Source organism: Phasianus colchicus, chromosome 1 (assembly GCF_987193195.1).
Source record: "Phasianus colchicus chromosome 1, bPhaCol1.hap1.1, whole genome shotgun sequence".
Lineage (NCBI taxonomy): Eukaryota > Metazoa > Chordata > Aves > Galliformes > Phasianidae > Phasianus > Phasianus colchicus.
In genome coordinates this window covers 47,435,564-47,454,885 of record NC_143436.1, presented here as the reverse complement: position 1 = coordinate 47,454,885, position 19,322 = coordinate 47,435,564, and the positions used below count along the sequence as shown (strand labels likewise).

The window sequence follows — 19,322 nt, the reverse complement described above, 5'->3', positions numbered from 1 at the left end:
GTTATTGCAAGCCTTTTCTTAATTATTCTTGCCTTTTGGCAGTTGCGGTGCATTAATATTTACAAGATGAGATGTAGTTTTCTGTTTATATTAGCAGTCCTCTGTCTGTGAGATCTGGACCAACCAGAATGCAGGATATCCTTTCTCATCGATCCATCAGGTTCATAATGTAAGATACAGTGATAAATGGCTATGTTGTCACTTTATGGATGTACAGTCTGTCGCCGTGCTGTTCTCTTCGGGTGTCATGTTGTTGGAATTAACAAAAAGAGTTTGTAACTTGTCCACCCTCCTTTGGGACTCTGTGTGCGCGCATCGTGTATCGTGCCGTGTGGTCAGCGTATGTTGGCTGTATGATGCGCATACAGGACGTGGAGGTGCCAGCAGCCATCTTGCTCGGTGGGAGCTTTGATTTCTGTTCCTGGTGTTGTTGTTTGCTCACTTCTTCAAAGCACGAAACAGTGTAAACAGCGCAGTTTGCACAGTTTCAGCCCCACAATGTGTTGTGCTGCCCTTTCTGTCTTAATCTATAGGCTTTGCCCAGCTGAGGAACTTGCTGTGTTTGCAAATTTTGGAAATCAGAGGTAGCATAGGCAGCGCTCTGAATTTTCATAACTTCTGTGGCAAAGCCTCATGTGCTGTGCAAATGAAAGCAGAGTTGGTTGTATCTGTACTGCATTGTGGTGAGCACAAGAGTCAGGAGTTCAGTCTTGGCCAAGCACAGCTGTTCTGAGGTTCATAGAATCGTAGAATGGCTTAGGTTGGAGGGGACCTTAAATATCATCACGTTCCAACCCTCCACTGTGGGCAGGGCCGCTCCACACCAGCTTAGGCTGCCCTGGGCCCCATCCAACCTGGTCTTGGATGCCAACAGGGATGGGGAACCCACAGCTCTCTGGGCAGCCTGTGCCAGTGCCTCACTGCCCTCCAAGTAAAGAATTTCTTCCTAACATCTCACCTAAATCTCCCCTCTTCTAGTTTAAAGTGATTGCCCCTTGTCCTGTCACTATTAGACTGTGTAAAAGTTAGTCCCCTTCCTGCTTGTAAGCTACCTTCATGTCCTGGAAGGCCACAGTGAGGTCTCCCTGGAGGAGGCAGGACCTGTGGATGTTTCTGTTGTATAACTGCCTTCTCTCGGTATTTCTGGCAGGGAGGAGCCATTTTGGCTACTGAGCTTTAGTCTTTTAAAACGTAATTTCAAAAATAAATATAAAAACAACTAAGAGAATAATAAGGAAATAATTAGTATTTGACTGGCCTGCAGAACGTTTAAAATTCTTACAGAGCGAAAATTATTAATTTTTCAGCAAAAAGCAGTGTATCTGTGTGCTCCAATTTACTGTTGTCATGGTAACTGATGCATGTTCCCATAACTAGTCATAAGGCCTCAACAGGTGAAGAGTTACAAGATGTAGGCCTTGATAAAAACGAGTATGTTCATGCATTAAAAAACAGGCATGCTTTTCCAGAGCAGGGATGTTTTTTTTAACTCATCATTTTAATATAAAGATGAGGCAGGAGTTAGATTTTATAGAAGTTAGTAAGATTTGACTACCTCTGATCCAGGTGTCTTTAATGCAAGTCAAATATGGTTCTCAGGAAATGAGATGAACTAAAATAATCTCTGCCACACTTGTAAAAATGGCCTAATAGTAGTAATCTACTTCTGCGGTTCATTTGACATCAAGTATCTGACCCTTCCTAGAGCCCTGAACTGCACATTTACCCATTTTCTGGGTTACAAAGCACTGCAAGGGCATAAGAGATTGGTCTTCAAGTCTGTAACTTTTGTGGTAAAAATTTGTCACTGTAAAAGCATTGGAACTCATCCATTCTGGCACCTTGTTTGAAACAGCTTTGAGATGTAAATTCTTTATCTGCAAAACGTGGAACAAAACATCTTTTTTCTCAAGGTGACTGAGGCCAGCGAGAGGAAAGACACCAGCTAGAGATGTGGGGAGTCAGGAACACCAGAGCACAGGCAGCACAACGAAAACCACGTGAGGAATTGCACAGCTGTCTGATGAGCTGTGAAGTGAGATGAGGAATAAATTATCTCCTGCCTTTCTACTTCTTCAGATAGATTTAAAAAAATCTCCATACCTATATTGTCCCATAAAAAATGCATAAGCTTAAACGTTTGATTTTTTCTTATAATTGCAAATTAAATATTCAAACAAGACAATCCATATCCTATAAGTATTTTTAAAAACTAAATTAAATATCATAGTTGGTCCTGCAAAGCCATTTACAAATGTTTCCACAGTGCTTGAAAGTGTTCTGGTACTTATTTAAGGCCTGAATCTTAGTGCACCAACCGTGAGCTGTTTGACACCAGCTCCTCAGATTTGCAACTAGTTGTAATTGATACTTTTCTGCCCCCGGACTTCGTCTCAGCTCTTCTCGAGGTCGAAGATCTTCTTGCACCTTTGTATTTTAACTGAAGTTAATTGCCATCATGTCACAATCATAATCATCCTAAATCTCAGAGTTTTAGTATCTGACTTCTGTGACTGAGCTGAAGAACTTTTTCCAATAGAGGTTTTTGGTTTTTAAGCCCAGATGAGATTTCTGAAAAGTATCTGCCATAATGCAGCTGTAAATGTTTTAATGCAGCTGTAAATGCAGTTTAAATGTTTTTTTTCCCCTTCATTTTTTTTTTTTTTTAATTTTGTTTTTGTAAAGGAAATCAGATAAGGAATATCTAATAGGAATATATAATAGGAATTATACTTCTAAATATATTTGGCTTTGGAGAGTATCCTCTTGTAACTCAGATCTGAATACAAGCAACAATACAGTTTAAAAACATAAGAATCTTGAAAACAAGAACTTTGAAAACAAATATAGGAAAATGAGACCAGAAGCTACTTCTATGGAATATAAAAACATGTTTTATGTAGTTACAAAAGAAGTTTTTCTGACTATGTATGACTCTTCATCCTGCTGCTTAGAATCATAGAATGGCCTGGGTTGAAAAGGACCACAGTGATCATCTAGTTTCAACCCCCCTGCTATGTGCAGGGTCACCAACCACCAGACCAGGCTGCCCAGAATCACCTCCTTCATCCATCTTAATAACCTATACCTATGATATTTATGTAGCTGTTCCTAGTAGCTGCTCCCTCTGCAAACTGTACAGGAGTACATGAATGTTCTTCAGCTGCAGATATCTGTCAGGGATAGCAGAAATTCCCTCTCTTTGCCTTCCCTTAATCTCAGCAATATTGTGCATTTAGATCATCCTAGAGACACATATGGTAATTGTACTGATTCTGTTTTGTCTAGTATAAAAGGAGGAAATATTTGGATGACTGTATGTATTTATAAAGTAGTTAATGGATACAAAATGTACAGTCTCCTCACAGGCCCTCTCCAAGTGTGTCATACACTAGTGTTATCAGCCTGATAGAAGATTATTTTTTGTTTCCTCATGATTATTGCTTCCTAGCTCCTGTATTAAATTGAACTAATATGAGAGGTAGTCAGTTCCTTTTGTCACCACACTTCATCTATAGATGGAAAGAATGTAGTTCTCCACGCATTCACTCCCTTTTGTGTGAAAGATATTAAAACTGTAAAATGATGTATTCATTTTACTCCTTATGTACCCTTCTTAATTTATCAGGAGCGTCCATTTCCTGTACATGAAGACAGACACAAGCAATCCAGTGCAGTAAAAGGGTTTGGAGCACTAACCCATGTCCCTTATTCTGTGGAAATCCTGCTCCTCCCTGACTGCCATCTCTGGGCTTTGGCGGTGGAACGACAGATGGTCAAAAGATGTACTATTATAGTTTCTCTGTCCTGAGTTCACTCCTGTTCCATTGTGATAGCCTTTTGCTAATTGGTTAGAATGTACCTCCCGAGATCTGTTTCCTTACACAAAAAATGCAGGAATATGTCTTTATTGGGGAAAAATAAAAAGTGTTCCCTTAGTTAGGCTTGAACACTTTATAACAAACAGTTCAGCTTGCTGTGGGAAGTTGTGATGGGTGTAGTCTACCTTCTCTTGTAGCCAAATGCAATCTGCTTACAACAGTGCAGGCCTTTACCCCTTGTAATATGTTTGAAACCATATTTTATAAGAATTGCTCTTAAATCAAATTCTCAATTCAGATTAAATATGACAAAGGGTTTTATAATTTAGAGGTCAGAAAGATTCATTTCTATGGATACAGAATGCCAAAACTGGAGCAATTACTACTGCTTCCCTTTTGAGGTTCAAGTAATAGCCCATAGCAAATAGACAACTTAACTAGGCAAAAAAGAAATTGCAATGCTGTATAATTTGTAGATGTACTAATAGTGTCAACATCAAGTAAGTTCAACTTGTTTTATGATGCTCGCTTACTTGAAGTTTCCATATTGGCAGGGTAATGTTGATGTTTCCAGATTTATCTCTTGCTTTTCATTGCGGAGTTGTGCAAATGTGTGTCATTTCATTATTTTGTGACACATGAAAATGATGTACTTGTTTTGTTTACTCTGTCTCAATTTAATTAGTAGGATGTGATGGTTTGCCAGACTTTTGAATGTCTTCAGTAAGATTTTTTTCATGTGTTTTGATGCTTGAACAACTTCTTGATATAAAAGTCTTAACTTCTAACCATAGTCTGTGAAATTATGATATCAGTTTCAACACATTTTAACAATATTACATGCACAGAAAATGTACAGATATATGTGCAGGTAAAGAAAGAAGTAGAATAATCCAAGTTGAAATAATCATCTTGAAGAAAGTAAAATAGTTAGAATAGAGAGAGAAGAAGAAAGAAATGAAGAAGGATAAGGTGCACAAAATATAGAGAGAGAAGAAGAAGGGAATTCTGAGACAGACCAGACTGTGCAAAACAGGGAGGAGAGGCAGAGGTAAGAGGTGTTGGGAAGAGAAGCCCACATCTATGGGGTTGTAGATGACAGTAGCGTCAAAGGGTTCAGAGAGCCTAAATGATAGTCCATGTGCAGTAAAACCATGTCTGAAATATTCAGTGGCAGGTGAGGCCCAGACCAGCTCTGCTGTGCTGTGGGGATTCCTGTACAGCTGCCTGCGTTGAAACGGAGGGTGCCCTCCAAAAGTTTTTGTCAACAAACTACAGTCCTACCCAGTTCCAGGAAGACAACTATCATGTCTCAATGAGAGTGATGGTGTGAAAGGGCAGTGTTAGTAACTCTACAGTGAGTTCTCTTCTATCAAGAGAAGGTGATCAAAGTAAATATTCATAAAGAGTTTAAAGAACGGCTCATGTCTGAGGAGTATATACTATGTCTGCAGATTAAAGGAAAGTCTGTTATTTAGCCATTTAGGAAAGTTAGTTGTCAGTTATATATGCTGGATAATGGAAGAATTTTTCTTGTAAAACAAAGAACAGAATTTATGAATGGCACTTCTGTGCACCTAATTATCTTTTTCAAGTGCTCTCATCCTCATGCACATATTGTAAACAATTATTTTTAAGGAAGATTTTATTCTAAATGTAAATAGATTTAATTATCATTGAACACTGCAGTAGGTGAGTTGAATTATAAATTAAATTATGAAAAATGTTGTAACTAAAATAAGTGAATGCAACTTCTACATGGCTCTATATGGATAAAATACTTTAGTGTTAATTGGTCACAACAACAAGGGCTACTTTATAGTGAATTTGACTGCAATTTTTTTTATATCTTGAACAACTGTGATTTTCAGACGGGAGACTGGGGAGAGCCTTCAATTACCTTACGACCTCCAAATGAAGCCACAGCATCAACACCTGTACAATACTGGCAACATCATCCAGAGAAACTCATCTTCCAGTCATGCGATTACAAAGCATTTGTAAGTATTTATAAATTCAGTGGTTTGATTTGGAGTAAATCTTAGATTTTGAAAACTTTTTGTTCATATACATCATTTTATCAGTCACTCTTAATGAAACAAAATACTTCCTCTGAAATACTGTATTTGCAATAAATAAGAAACAAGCATGCACAGTACATTTCACTGTGAATTTGATGATATATATATGGCAGCCCACGTAGCAATAGTGATAGAGAAATGACACTATCAGTAAGTGTCTAAGTGTTGTAGAAGTGACAGTGAGAACAAGCATCCCTACTCATCTTCCTTCACAAATGCCTGTCTAGTGTTTATATGACAAATAGTAAAACGACATAATACTGGAATCCTTATATCTACTTTAATGTTCAGTGCATGTTGTTTAAAATAAGTACTGCCTTACCTGAATTTTATACACTTATTTTTGGGAATTGGAGCTGGGGAAGATGGAGGTCATGGTCCTTGAAGCAGTGATTTCCATCCATGGGATGAAGGCACATTCAAACATCACATAAATTGATGATGGCTTGAAGTAGCAATAGCAGTCAGTTCCTTCAGGGCAGGTAGTATTTATTTTTATGTCCCAGCATCTGTAACTCATTCCCACTTCCCATCCCTGGAGAAATGGAGCTTCTCTTCACAGCTAAAGATGATTAGTGTTCTCTGGCTGTTACACATGCTTGTGAAAGAGGGCAATGTCTTCTGCAGTACAAAAAGATGTATCAGGTTTTTGCTTTTTTTGTTTTTTAAATGGAAAACATGTTTCTAAAACCTTGACTTTGCAGTGTTAATGGGGTGGGGCTCGTGCTTCTACAAATCTCAAGACTTTCCTCAGCCAACCTATTTAAATTCTTACGTTTCTCCTTATGGCTTTGCTGGAAAGCACCAGTAAAGTTGCTGAATGGGGTCTTCCATTCACTTGTGTTCTACAACACTGCATTCTCTTGAGAGGTGGGAATCTAATGAAGTAAGCCAACATTTCAAAAAGAAGAAGGGCTCAATAGTTTTAGTGCATTTAGCGTAATAGTTAGGAGCTAACTATTTGTCCTGGATATGGGTTTTATATCCTCTTCACTTGAAGGGATTTGGATCCACAGTTCTTTTTAGAATAATGCTCTCTTTGGCAGACAGTAAGGCATTTCTGGGGAGAGCTGGGGCTACTGAGTCTGTTTAAAAGCATATTCAGAAATATAGAAAATAGAGACTAAGTAAGCACAAGTGACACACAGCCTGGATCCCTCTGAGGAGGGGCAGAAAGGGTGCTACAGACTAACTAAAGCACATCTGTAAATTCCATTTGGCTCTCATGGGGTAGAAATTGCCATGAATGCAGCAACCGTCCATGGTCAGTAACTGGAACCTCTCACCTTTCCCAGTAAGTAAGCTTTCTTAGCTTGCTCTCTTGCTGTGCAGCATGTCAAATTGAAAAGGAAGCTTAATGACTTCCAGTTTTTTTTTTTCAAATAACTTTCATAGTTATTGAATAAGTTTACCTGAAGAGTACCTTATATCTCATTACTTGATCCAATAAATTCATGATTGGATCTTTGCACTAGGTTGAAAGGCATATGAGTCATTGAAGAAAGAAAGTTGAGATTAGCAGGAAAGAAGTAATATCACAATATCCAACATAGTGGTGGTGAAGGAGACGTTTTTCTTTTCTAAGGACCATGCAACAATACACCATCTTAGTTCCCCCAGCTGTAATGACCTGAGCTTTATAGAGTAAAACCCTGCACTAGAAGTTAGTAATGGTGGCAGCTTTCATTGTATGTGATATCACTTAGTTGAGCTGACATCCTCTACATGGCTCCCGCATGCTCTGTCTCTAAGAAGGAACATTTCTGAAAGGAAAGCAAAATTCCCTCACAGAATTTCAGATTCTTCTGACAACTGAATTGTACCGTACTTTTGTGAGTTGTTTGTCTGTTCTTCAGTCCACTCTGGGAAGCATTTTTGAATGCCTGCAGCTGAAGATTTTTGCCATTGTGCAGATGGGACGAGAGCTGCCCAGCTCTTCTCTTCCTTCCTCTTGTTATGCCATGAGCTCAATAGCATTTTTTTTACTTTTTTTCCCTGATGCCTGCCAACCAGTAGCTTTCAAGTTTTACAAGCAATTACAAATTGTTGTGCCATAGCCTATTAAAAAATAAATTTTAAAAGTTGAATTGAACTTAATTCTTCCCAGAAAAGGTCAAAGGATTCCAAAGGTCAGACAGCAAAGGGTCCAGAGAAAGATACATTTCAACTTAATAAGCTTTTTTTGTAAATTTCTAATTTCTGAACTTGTTTTAAATCGGTTGCTCATCTGTGATATCAAGCTATCCCATCAAATTAACGCCCAAAGCCCTGTTCATGTCACCGTCAAGGCCCCAGCTGGACTCACAGCTGCTAGGCTTACAAACCTTTCACATCTGCAGTCCTTTAGTCCTTTTTCTGCCTGTCTTTACCTAGTAACAGGGTTGTTGCTCACCCATCTGGTTATAATGCTCTGTAAAGTGTTGTTCACTAATCACCATCTTGGCTACTGTCTATGTTGAAATACTAACACATTTTCTTGTGGGTCAGAGATTGCTGCAGTATACAGTGTTAACTGAAGGGTTTCAAGAAAATATCTCAGTCTAGGTCAAGAGACAAGAGAGTCAAACCATTCAAACCCAAAATTGAACTTCAGTTCCAAATTGCTTTCAGCTGTAACAGGTTATTTTTGATCAGTTTTTTGTTTAATGTGAAGCTGGTTCACCCTCTAATTTGGTTAGATTATAGAGTGGTAGAAGCATTTAGGTTAGAAAAGACCCCCTCAAGATCATCAAGTCTGACAGTCAACCTGAACTACCAAGTCCCATCATTAAAACATATCCCATGCCACCTTTTAACTTAAACAGCCTTACGGTATTTCTAGGGGAAATCAATGTGACAGAATGAAGTGGGCCTGGCAGCAGTGCTGAGCTGCAGCATCCTCTGGGAGGAAGCTTTTGCCTTTGATACATGCTCTCGTCCTGGAGTTCACCTATCTGTTTCTCGGAAGTGATGTGACATCTCCAGCTCCTGTGTTTTTTACTTTTAGGATGGAAGACTTGAGAGAAGCCATGGCATTGCAGTGCAGTGGGAATGCAAAGAGAGATCTGTGTCTGGGGAGGAGAAGACAAGCCTGCTATCATAGAATCATAGAATCCTTAGAGCTGGAAGGGACCTTTAAAGGTTGTCTATTCCAACTCCCCTGCAATAAATATGTACATCCACAGCTAGATCAGGTTGTTCTTGGCCTGATCCAGCCTCACCTTGAAAGTTTCCAGGGACAAAACATCCACCACATCTCTTGGCAACCTGTTCCAGTTCCTCACCACCCTCACTGTAAAATACTTTTTCCTTAAATCCAACCTAAATTTACCTTCTCCCCTGTTGTATCACCACAGACCCTGCTCAGGAGTCTGTCCCCTTCTTTTCCGGATACTGAAAGGCTGCTGTCAGGTCTCCCAGAGCCTTTTCTTCTCCAGGCTGAACAGCCCCAGCTCTTAGCCTGTCTTCGTACTGGAGGTGTTCCATCCTTTGGGTCATTTTTTTTTGCACTTCTCTGGACATGCTCCAATAGGACTGTCTCTCTTGTACTGAGGACTCCACATCTGGATGCAGTATTCTGGTGAGGCCTCACCAGTTGAGCAGAGGGGCAGGATCACCTCCCTCGACATGCTGGCTGCGCTTCTTTTGATGCAGCCCTGGGTATGGTTGGCTTTCTGGGCTGCAAGGGCACATTGCTGGCTCATGTCCAGCTTGCCATCCAACAGTACCTCCAGGTCTTTTTCAGCAAGGCTGCGCTCAGTCCTTTCATCTTCAGGCTTGTATCAGTAGCGGGTGTTGCCTTGATCCAGATGCAAGACCTTGCATTTGGATTTGTTGAACTTCAAGAGATTTACCTGGGCCCATTGCTTAAGCCTGTCCAAGTCCCTCTGGATGGCATCCCATCCCTCTGGTATGTTGATGGCACCCCACAGCTTGGTGTCATCAGCAAACTTGCTGAGGGTGCACTCGACTCCACTGTCAGTGCCATTGATGAAGATATTAAAAGAGTATCGGTCCCAGCACTGACCCCTGTGGGATACCACTCATCACTGATCTCCATCCAGACACTAAGCCATTGACCATTACTCTCTGGACTAGTTCCTGCAGCCAGTTTTTTGTCGATTGAACAATCCACCCATCAAATCCATATCTTTCCGATTTGGAGAGAAAGATGTTTTGGGGTACCATGTCAAAGGCCTTACTGAAGTCAAGATAGATGACATCAGTGGCTTTTCCCTTGTTTATTGATGCAGTTACACACTCATAAAAGGCCACTAGGTTGATCAAGCAGGATTTGCCTATGCTAATTTTCCCATATCACCTTGCTTTCTTCTATGTGCTTTAGCTTAGCTTCTAGGAGGATCTGCTCCATGATTTTCCCAACATAGAGGTAAGACTTACAAGTCAGTTGTTCCTGGGGTCATTCTTTTTATCCTTCTTAAAAATGGGTAAGATGTTGCATTTTTTTCCAGTCACCACAGCTCACTGCCATGATTTTTCAAATATCATTGACTGTGGCTTGGTAACTGTATCAGTTAATTCCATCAGGACTCTGGGATGCATCTCACTGGGACCCATTGACTAGTAGATGTTCAGGTTCCTCATGTGGTCATGAACCTGATCTTCACTTACAGTGGGAGGGATGTTGCTTCCCCTATCCCCTCCTGCCTAACCAAACATTTGATGGTTGTGTGACAAGGAGTTATCTAAGAAGACTGAGGCAAAAAAATTAAGTACCTCAGTCTTCTCCTTGTCTATTGTTACCAGCTTGCCTGTGTCATTCACTAGGGACAGTACACCCCCCTGGACTTTCCTTTTTCAGGTACTTGTAGATGCCTTTCTTGTTCTTCTTGGCATCCCTGTCAAGTTTAGTTTAAGGGCCTTGGCTTTTCCTGACCCCCATTCCTACATAGCCTAGCAGCTTCCTTAAACTATTCCCATGGTACCTGTCCCTGTTTCTACTGCCTGTGTATTTTCTTCTTCATCTTCAGTTTGACCAGCAGATCCTGGTCGTGCTCAGCCGTGCTGGTCTCTTGCCTTCCTTTCCTGACTTGCTGTCCTCTTCCTCTTTCCTTAGTTAAGCCAAATCTACATGTGAAATATAGAAACACAGAATCATCCCTTGTTCTCAGAGCTGTACAAACATACGCACATAAATGAATGTGCACACCTGTAGTGTATATAGGAGAAAACACTCCCGTGCAGCCCTGGTAACACTAACAAGACCACTCTCCACGAACTGACAGGGAGGATGTAGCCAACTCCATGCCCAATGGAGCAGTGCAGTTCACTCTTGGTGGAGAGAGGTACTGAGTTCCCAGAGCAACAGCTCCAGTGGAGCAGAGCCTGCTGCCAGAGTGTGGAAGGTGCCCACACCAGCACATCACATTGTGAGGAAGAGAAGACAGGAGAAGAGACTTGTCAGGAAGGCACAGCTTTGCATGCTCTGGGATGGCAGCTTCTAGCAGGTTGAGCCAGCGCCCAGAGCTCTATGTTGCCTCTCACTCTGCTTCATTCAGATTCAATAACAGCTTTGAAATAATAGTCCAAGGTCAGCCTTTTCTTAGGAAAAGATAATTGTTTAAGCTAGTTTTCATCTCAGATCTATTTTCTGTTTACTGACATCAAGCTCTGTTTGCCCATAGAGTGGTTACAGATTGAATGCAAAGAGGTTAGCATCTCTGCTGCCCTTCACATCCATGATTGTACACAGAGCAATACGAGTTTGGCAGATAGCAGTAAAAAGAAAGCAGATTCTCCATTTTGTAATCAAATGGTATTTTTTGGATGGAACCTGTAGTGTTTGATTGTTGCTTGAGTGGTGGAGGTGATAAGCTAGAATATTTCAGGTGCTCTTTCCGAGGGCTCTGGCTGATTTAACACTGCTGATGCTGTGCATTCCTGTTTCATAGTTTGATTAGCACCATTTTAAGTGATCTATCAGAGAACTGCAGGGTAGAACCACACAACATTGAACTGTCTGGTACCACTGTGCTTTTTGAGATATTTTTAATGCATTTCTGCTTATGTTTGTCTGTTCTGAAATTTAAGCTGTGTGAAGTTTAATGGATTTTTATTTTAGTATTTAGGTTCTATGCTGGTAAAAGAGTTAAGAGGCACAGAATCAACACAGGATGCATGTGCAAAGATGAGGGTAAGTTATTGAATCTACTTCCTTCTTTTATCCCTGTAGTATTAAATCATGTTGGCTGCTGATTATGCGTATGGTACCTTTTTTGGTCTCACAGTTTTTTTTTGTTTTCCTCTGCCATTGGCATTCAGTAGGAAGCCTGTTGGAGTAATAGCAGAATTTGAAGGCAGATTTTATTTTGCATGTGATCTAAGAAAAGCAAATGCATACATTACATCCTGTATTTTCTCTTGAATCTTTGAGACTGTTTCAGGGTACTTGTCACATGTTTTGAGCATGCCTAATAAACAGAACTGATTTATAGCTCATATATGATAATAGAGATTGAATTTACTACATCAAATATATGCTAGTAAGTATATTAACGTTTCCAAAGTTATTGTTCTTTACATTATACGGCACGATGTCTACATCATGCAGATGCCTGTACCCACATTAATACATCTCATGTATTATGAATTGCTGTTATTTTGGTTGGAAGATGAAAAGGGTACTAATAAAGTTTGATCTATTAGTGGAACAGTAGTTTGGCTTCCTTCAGTCTTGTAAGAATATGTTATACTGTTGCTCTTTGGCCTGATTTTGGTTTCTAGGAAATTACTATGAGGCTCAGTTCGTCTTCAACATACTGCTGCCAGGAACTGAAAACAGCACCAGACCAACTCCATTCCCAATTGTATTTGGAGTAAAAATGCTCATAGTTATAGAGATAGAGCATATCGTGGTCTGGCATAATTAATTGTTTGGTGGTCTTCTGATGATGTAAAATTATGTAGTTGAATGAGTGAAATCCTTTATTTTATGGATCATAAGTCTTTGAAGCAAGATGCCTCTGAGCAGTAGATATAGCAGTTGGATTAATTATAAAGCTAGAAGACATGTAAAATTTATGCAATCAGACAGCCATTTTCTATTGGTTACATATCTACAGTGCTCAGACTACTGTACAAGCCATATAAACTAAAGGCTAATAGTAATTCATATTTACTAGATTGCCTGAAGATCTGTTGTTTCTTGGCTAATTACATGCTAATCATTATTTACCTGGTATTAAACTTATCTTATTAAAATAATAACTTGACACAGTGAGATCTATAGTCACATACACTTGTTCTGAGAGGTTAACTGAGTCTGCAAGTATACCATCTTCCAACTCTGTTTTCAAACTGTATAACATAGCACTTCAGTTTTTTAGGATGCAGATCTTAGGGCAGAATTGACACCGTAGCATATGACATGTTCAATAAGTTATGTGACTGAACTAGGAAGCTAAACATCAAAAAAGTCACTCTTAATAATTTATAGCATTTTTAAGATTTTTTTTTTTAATATGCTATGAGCTTGGCAAATTTAAATTATGTACCTGAAAAACTGTTTGAAAACTAGTTTAATTTAAAGGTGTTGGGTTTTTTTTCCCCATAAAAATGATGGAGTTAAATGAACAGTCTATAGAGCCATACAGGGCACTTTCATATACATCATCACTATATTATCTGTGTATAATTTTTTATATTCTATTTTGAAACCATTATGCTGAGAGAATATTTGCCAGTTTGAGTGATTTTTATTTTTTTTTTATTGCAATGAGATTTGAATGAAACAATTCTAAATCAGGATTTCATCTAACCTTTCTAGGTAGTCCTTTTTGTCGTGTTCCATGATTCAAGTCAGAAGCAAAAAACACTGACTTAATGAGAACAGATTGTTATCTTAGGAAAAGTATACCAATGATAAAAACATTCGTTCTTTCCAAAACTATCTCCCTGGGGATATATTCTGTATGTTGGTGTCTCTGAATTGGGAGTGCAGGCTGTCCTAAGCCATTCTGAACTTTAATGCAATGTTCATTATTGTTAAGTACCACTGAGATGTCATTGAAAATGTGTCTTCTTTCACAGTTACATTTTACTTTAAATGTACTGAATGGGACCTTTCACGTAATAAAAAGAACTGAAAAGCTAGATGCATTATCTTACTGTATCTCAAGTACCTAATTCTGTCCATTTGTCCAGTCTCTTATGTATAACCTTATTCATCAGTCAGGTTATATTCAAGGCCATATTAATGTGATAGACATTTTCAATTTTTGTATTTATTTTTCCACTTATTATAAAACTAAGGCATGCTGAACTTTATGCTGAAATCTGAAATCTGAAATAAGCTGGTGGAGGAATACATTACCTGAACCTTGTATCTCGCTGGGGTCCTTCCCAAGAAATTTTTAATCTTTCTGGAGTCTGCTACATAATGATTTTTAAGCATAGTATATAAAACTTGTCTTGGCCATCCACCCATCAGTTGTGCTTCCCATCACTGTGCTCTAGCAGGGCCCACGATGGATTTGTTGGTGAAAAAACATGCGGATGTATAAGATGGAGTTCAAGAAGAGAATAGGGTTACATGTGCTTTTAGTTCCCACCCAAGTGGCAGACCCTTGCAGCCATACAAAATTACGGATATTTGGCAAGAGCTGTGCCTATCAGAGGGATTATACTTTACTGTTCCAATCACTTATTTGTGCTCTAAGGATAGATTTATATTTTATGGTTTCCTATTTGTTTCCAGCTATTTTCTTTCACAGACTCCCTTTGCAATTGACAGTGCTGTCTCCTTATCTCCCTTTCTCACCTGCTGTAAATTGACCTTTGCTACTTGGAGATTAAATCTCACTGTCCTGACCAGGACAGACGTATTAATTTTATTTCAGAGATGTCTTCAAGAAATTAGGGGCTTTCATCTTTCTCAACATGGAACGGAAAATATTACAAGCTGTGTTTGCAGTCCGATTACCACCTTCACTTCAAATCACCATAGGAACAGGAAGAGAGAATAAAATGTGTTTACATCAAAATAAAGAAAATGAATAAAGTTTAATGGCAGCTGGGAAGAGACTTGTTTTCTGCAGTAGTCTCCATCAGGCATTTATACATCTGAATTGTGAATTTGTTGACTCTGTAAAAAGGGCATGGTTTTCTGCTTACTGGCACAATTGTGATGGCAAGGTAGACTCTTTCCTTAAGGTGATGTTAAATCACTCATGTTGGGTACACGGATTGCAGTCTGAACCAATCAGATATTTACTGCAGCAGCTGGGAACTGAGAAACTGTTCTTGGATCTTGACACCTTCCTGAACATAACATATTTTTCTTAGATTTTTTTTTTATTAGAAAAGAGGTTTCAATTTCAAGTCAAAGCTCTGGGGAACTAGTGATGTAATTCTATTCAAAAAGCCTGTGTTTATATATCTTGCTGACTTAGGACCAAAAAGTCAAAGTTGGAACTGTCACAAAATCTGTTTCCCATATCTCTGGAAAGGAAGATGAAGCAGAGTTGCTCTCTTTCTCTGCTAGCAGAAAAGTGGGATAGGGTCTGGAGCGTTCTTTCCTTACTCCTTCCAACATAAAAAAGTTGGATGCAGATGACAGTCTGCTTATTTCTGCTAATCCCTTTCTGTTTCTCAATTCCCACTTCTCCTCTAGAAATAGAAGAGAACTACTGCCCTTCATAGGCTTCCAGTGAAACTAGGGAGGCAAATACCACATCAGGAGCAAATATTGGATTTGAGATCTAGTGAATTCTCTGATTGCTGTGCTCTTAGAGCATGTAGCTCTCTATCTCTAGCTTGGCAGGGCCTGCAGTGAAACAGCTGCACGCATACCTCTCAAAAGGGAAAAAAAAGAAGTGGTGGGAAGTCTTCAGGCCATTCAGTCCTTCTGCATATCCCCATCACTCCATCCCATGTTGTTCAGAGGACTGTATGTCCTTGATCTCTGACAAGAATCCAAGGTGCAGGAGGGTAACACTGCCCTGTCAGCAGCAGATGAATATGTACAGATACTGCAAAAGCAAGGAGATCTCATTCTCAAGCAGATGAGTTGCAGGTGCATCCCCTGTGCAATATTCACATTAATGGTGTAGCTTGGAGGCATCCACTAATTGTAGAGAAGTAAACAGTCTTGTACCATGGAGATTACAGATGCTATCATATTTCAAGAGGTATTACATTATGTCAGTGATGCATTTTTAAGCCTTTTGGACTGTGAGAAGTTAGTAAATATTTGTTACAAGGCAGAATGCATTTTCAAAATGAGCTTTAAAACTACTCAATCAAAAGTGAATTTTTGCCTTTTTGTTTCATCTCATACATGGTATCGTCAACATGATTCATTCAAAAACAAATGTTTAACAAGGCTTCATAAGCCTTACATAAGTAACAGATTTTCAGGTATGATAGTAGGTGGTACCAATACATGTTTTGAAATGTGCAGTTTGATGCCATTTGGAATTAATAGCTGCTACCAGTATGGGTAAGTGTTGAATGAAGTGGATTCCAGTGCATAATTGAACAGTAACATTGCCAGCTGTCGTCTTCAGATAGCTATTAAAAAGCAATATAGGACAGAACTAGCAGATTCATTTGCAAAAGTAAAAAGCCAAGAGAAATCTTAAGGCTTTACAGGCTCATAAACTTGTAAACAAAATTTACCTATTAAGTTGTTAGTGATTCAGCACAGTAGAATTCTGTCTTTCCTCTGTGTGTTTGCAAGATCATGTATAATCATAATATGTAATAAAAGCTATAGATGAACATGGTTTAATTTTGGTCAGCGTGCGAAAGTTGAGTAATCTAACAGTAAATGTACTTTTGTGCATGTGTAAGTACATGAAAATGGTCAAGGTGGCAAAGTAGAAGCACCAGTGAACCCTGGTACCTTCTGGCAGGAAATAAATAGATGAGGTGGATGACACAGTATGCTGTAGTGTATCAAGTGGATGTGCAAGCACCTTAATTTGGACACCATTCTATGTGTGCATCTTAATTTCTTCTTCAGCTCCTTTGTGTCTGTGTATGTGCACAGAGATGCTGTGTTTTGTACACTGCAGGAATACTCAGAAGTGATAGATTAATGCTCTCAGTTTGCATGGCACAAGGTATTGCAGTACAATCTCATCTTGAAAGGATTAAAGGCCATTTGGCATTATATGTTTCACATGTGCATATTGTTCCTTTTTAAAAGGAAACAGCTAGTTTGTATTCCTTTATTCACAGAAAAAAAGCCCACTCCTCTTAAGTCATCATTGGCTAATTTGATTTGATGCGTACAATGGCTGGGTGGATTTCAAATTCAATTATCTGGACTTTAGCTTGTATTCTAAATAAACATCTGGGAGTTCTGCACAGCCTTTAGCTCAAAATCAAAAGATGAGAGGAAATGCTTCACTCAGAACGATTTGTAGTACTATAGAAATCTATTTGGAGTCCACTTGTGAGTATTGACTTTGATTTTTTTTCCAGTGAAACTAAGGAGAATTCATAAACAGGTTTGGAAACAACAACAAGAACCCCAGGCTATTCTTTTCTTTTCCATAAAACATCTTCAGAGCTGAGCTTGCTATCTCTTCCTCTGTCCCCTGCTCCTGTATCCCTTTATGAGCGTTCTTAAAGAAGGAACTGGATGCAGTCTAGGAAGTTCCTTGTTAAAGAAGAAACTGTCTAAGGCTAGGCAGAGGTTTGGCACCATACTGTGTAATGGCAGCAATGGGTTCAGATACAGACTCAGAGGATCTTAAATTCCAGCCCTTACTCTATAAACAATCACAGTGCTAACCAGGCAGTTAGAGGAGGTGCCTTCCTCTTCCTTCCACTGAAGGAGGTCTCCATTTGGAATGCTGGGTGGTGGAGGGCACTTACTGAATTGTGTGAACCCGCTGCTGGCTCCAGTGGCTATTTCTGATGGACTAGCCATAAGTACATTTGCAGTAAGCAATTTTTGTTATAGAAGTCAGCTAGAGAAGAGCAGCAGCTCATTTAGAAAGTCAGCCAGCAGTGTGGCTGGTGCTCCCATCAACTTCCAGCAACATAGCATGCTTTTATCCATAGATACCTTATTTATTCCCATACTGGGACTACTCTCTCTTCTTTTTCTTTGGATGGAAAGGGGTATTCTTATTCCTTAGAAAAGTCTATTAGCTGAGGAAGCTGCACACAACAGCCATGCGTCAAAATAAAGGAGAGATTTCTATTACTGACTGACTGTCTTTATTCTGAAGAAAAAGAGACCGTGTCTTTTGGGGAGTCTAAGGAAGCTGAACAAATGTCACATTAGATTTAGGATGGCAGTGTTTTTCTTCATCTTCCCGTGTCTGCAGTCAGGCCTGCTTTATGGTTCTTGTGCTTTGTATGGAGTACTTCTACATCAGCATCTACCTGTCCCATAGGAGGTATCTCAGAAGTGGGACCAAATCTCACTCTGTGGCATGCAGACGTGCTGCATTAAGACTCCTCACTGCAGTGCGCTTGAGGAGACAGGACATGCACATCTGTCCTTACGACCAACAGATCATCTGGCAATGGCAGAGACAGGCAGTGGCAGTGAGCCTAGAATACGCTCACTTTTCATCCAGATGATTATCCTAAAGTTGTTTATTAAAATAAAGAGCCAAAGGTACAGTCACAAACCAGAGAGTTCATTATAACTCTGACCAGTTACAGGCTAGTGAGCACTTGCCCAAAGACAGGGTCCTGTCACTATAATTATTTCTACTTGAGATAAAATCCAGTCCTGCTACCATGATATAAACATGCCCGAGAGCATTAGACCATATGCCAATATACACGACATCCTGTGCCAGTCTTCAACTGTAGGTCCTATACCTTTGGCCCAGGTCCATATGCTTCCCATAGAGGCACCAGATGGACAAAAATATTTTGTCATCTCATCATGTCCTCAACAGTGGTGGTTAGAACCTGAAAAGCGTAAGAAAAGGAAGTACTGCTGCCTGTGTCCCACCTTCTCAGATTCTAGTCACAGGCACCAGCAGAGATGCCCACTTGGCCTGCACAGAGGTGCAAAATGTCTGACCATAAAAGGTCTGGGATGACTGTCAACATCCTAGAATCTAGAGCCAAAGCAGTTACAGTGCCTGAGCAAGTACTATTTGTATTGTATCTCTGAAAACTCACATTGCACATCCTGGCAGCAACCCCCTCCACCGAAGAAGAAATGAACAACCAACAAATAATATGAGTTCACCATGGCAACTCGAAATTATTGAAGACTGGAAGCTACTCAGAAATAGTAATTTTATGGTGGACTACAGTTCATCTGTCACTGGGAGAGGAGTAGGGGGAATAGAGTAGAGTGGATATTATCCCACTGCCCAACTCTCTGTTGCGACAGGCATATCCACGTGTAGAGTTGTTTCACAAAATCATGTTTCTGTGCTGGACTTCTGTCTTCCAGAGCACCTCTGCAGGAATGAATCCTGCAGTTATTTTGGTTTGCAAG

At 39.6% G+C, this 19,322-nt stretch overlaps 1 protein-coding gene across 9 annotated transcripts in view; it reads left to right on the top strand.

Moving 5' to 3' along the window:
* ANKS1B (ankyrin repeat and sterile alpha motif domain containing 1B) overlaps positions 1–19,322 on the top strand; it is a 409,696-nt gene that overhangs the window by 372,140 nt on the left and 18,234 nt on the right. For 6 of the 9 annotated variants that reach the window (XM_090140254.1, XM_031600398.2, XM_090140285.1 and 3 more), the window contains 3 exons: positions 95–169; positions 5,693–5,821; positions 11,964–12,035. In XM_090140254.1, the coding sequence (XP_089996380.1) occupies positions 95–169; positions 5,693–5,821; positions 11,964–12,035 (276 nt within the window). The remainder of the gene's footprint in view (positions 1–94; positions 170–5,692; positions 5,822–11,963; positions 12,036–19,322) is intronic. The other 3 variants (XM_090140258.1, XM_090140265.1, XM_090140261.1) reach the window with 2 other exon arrangements.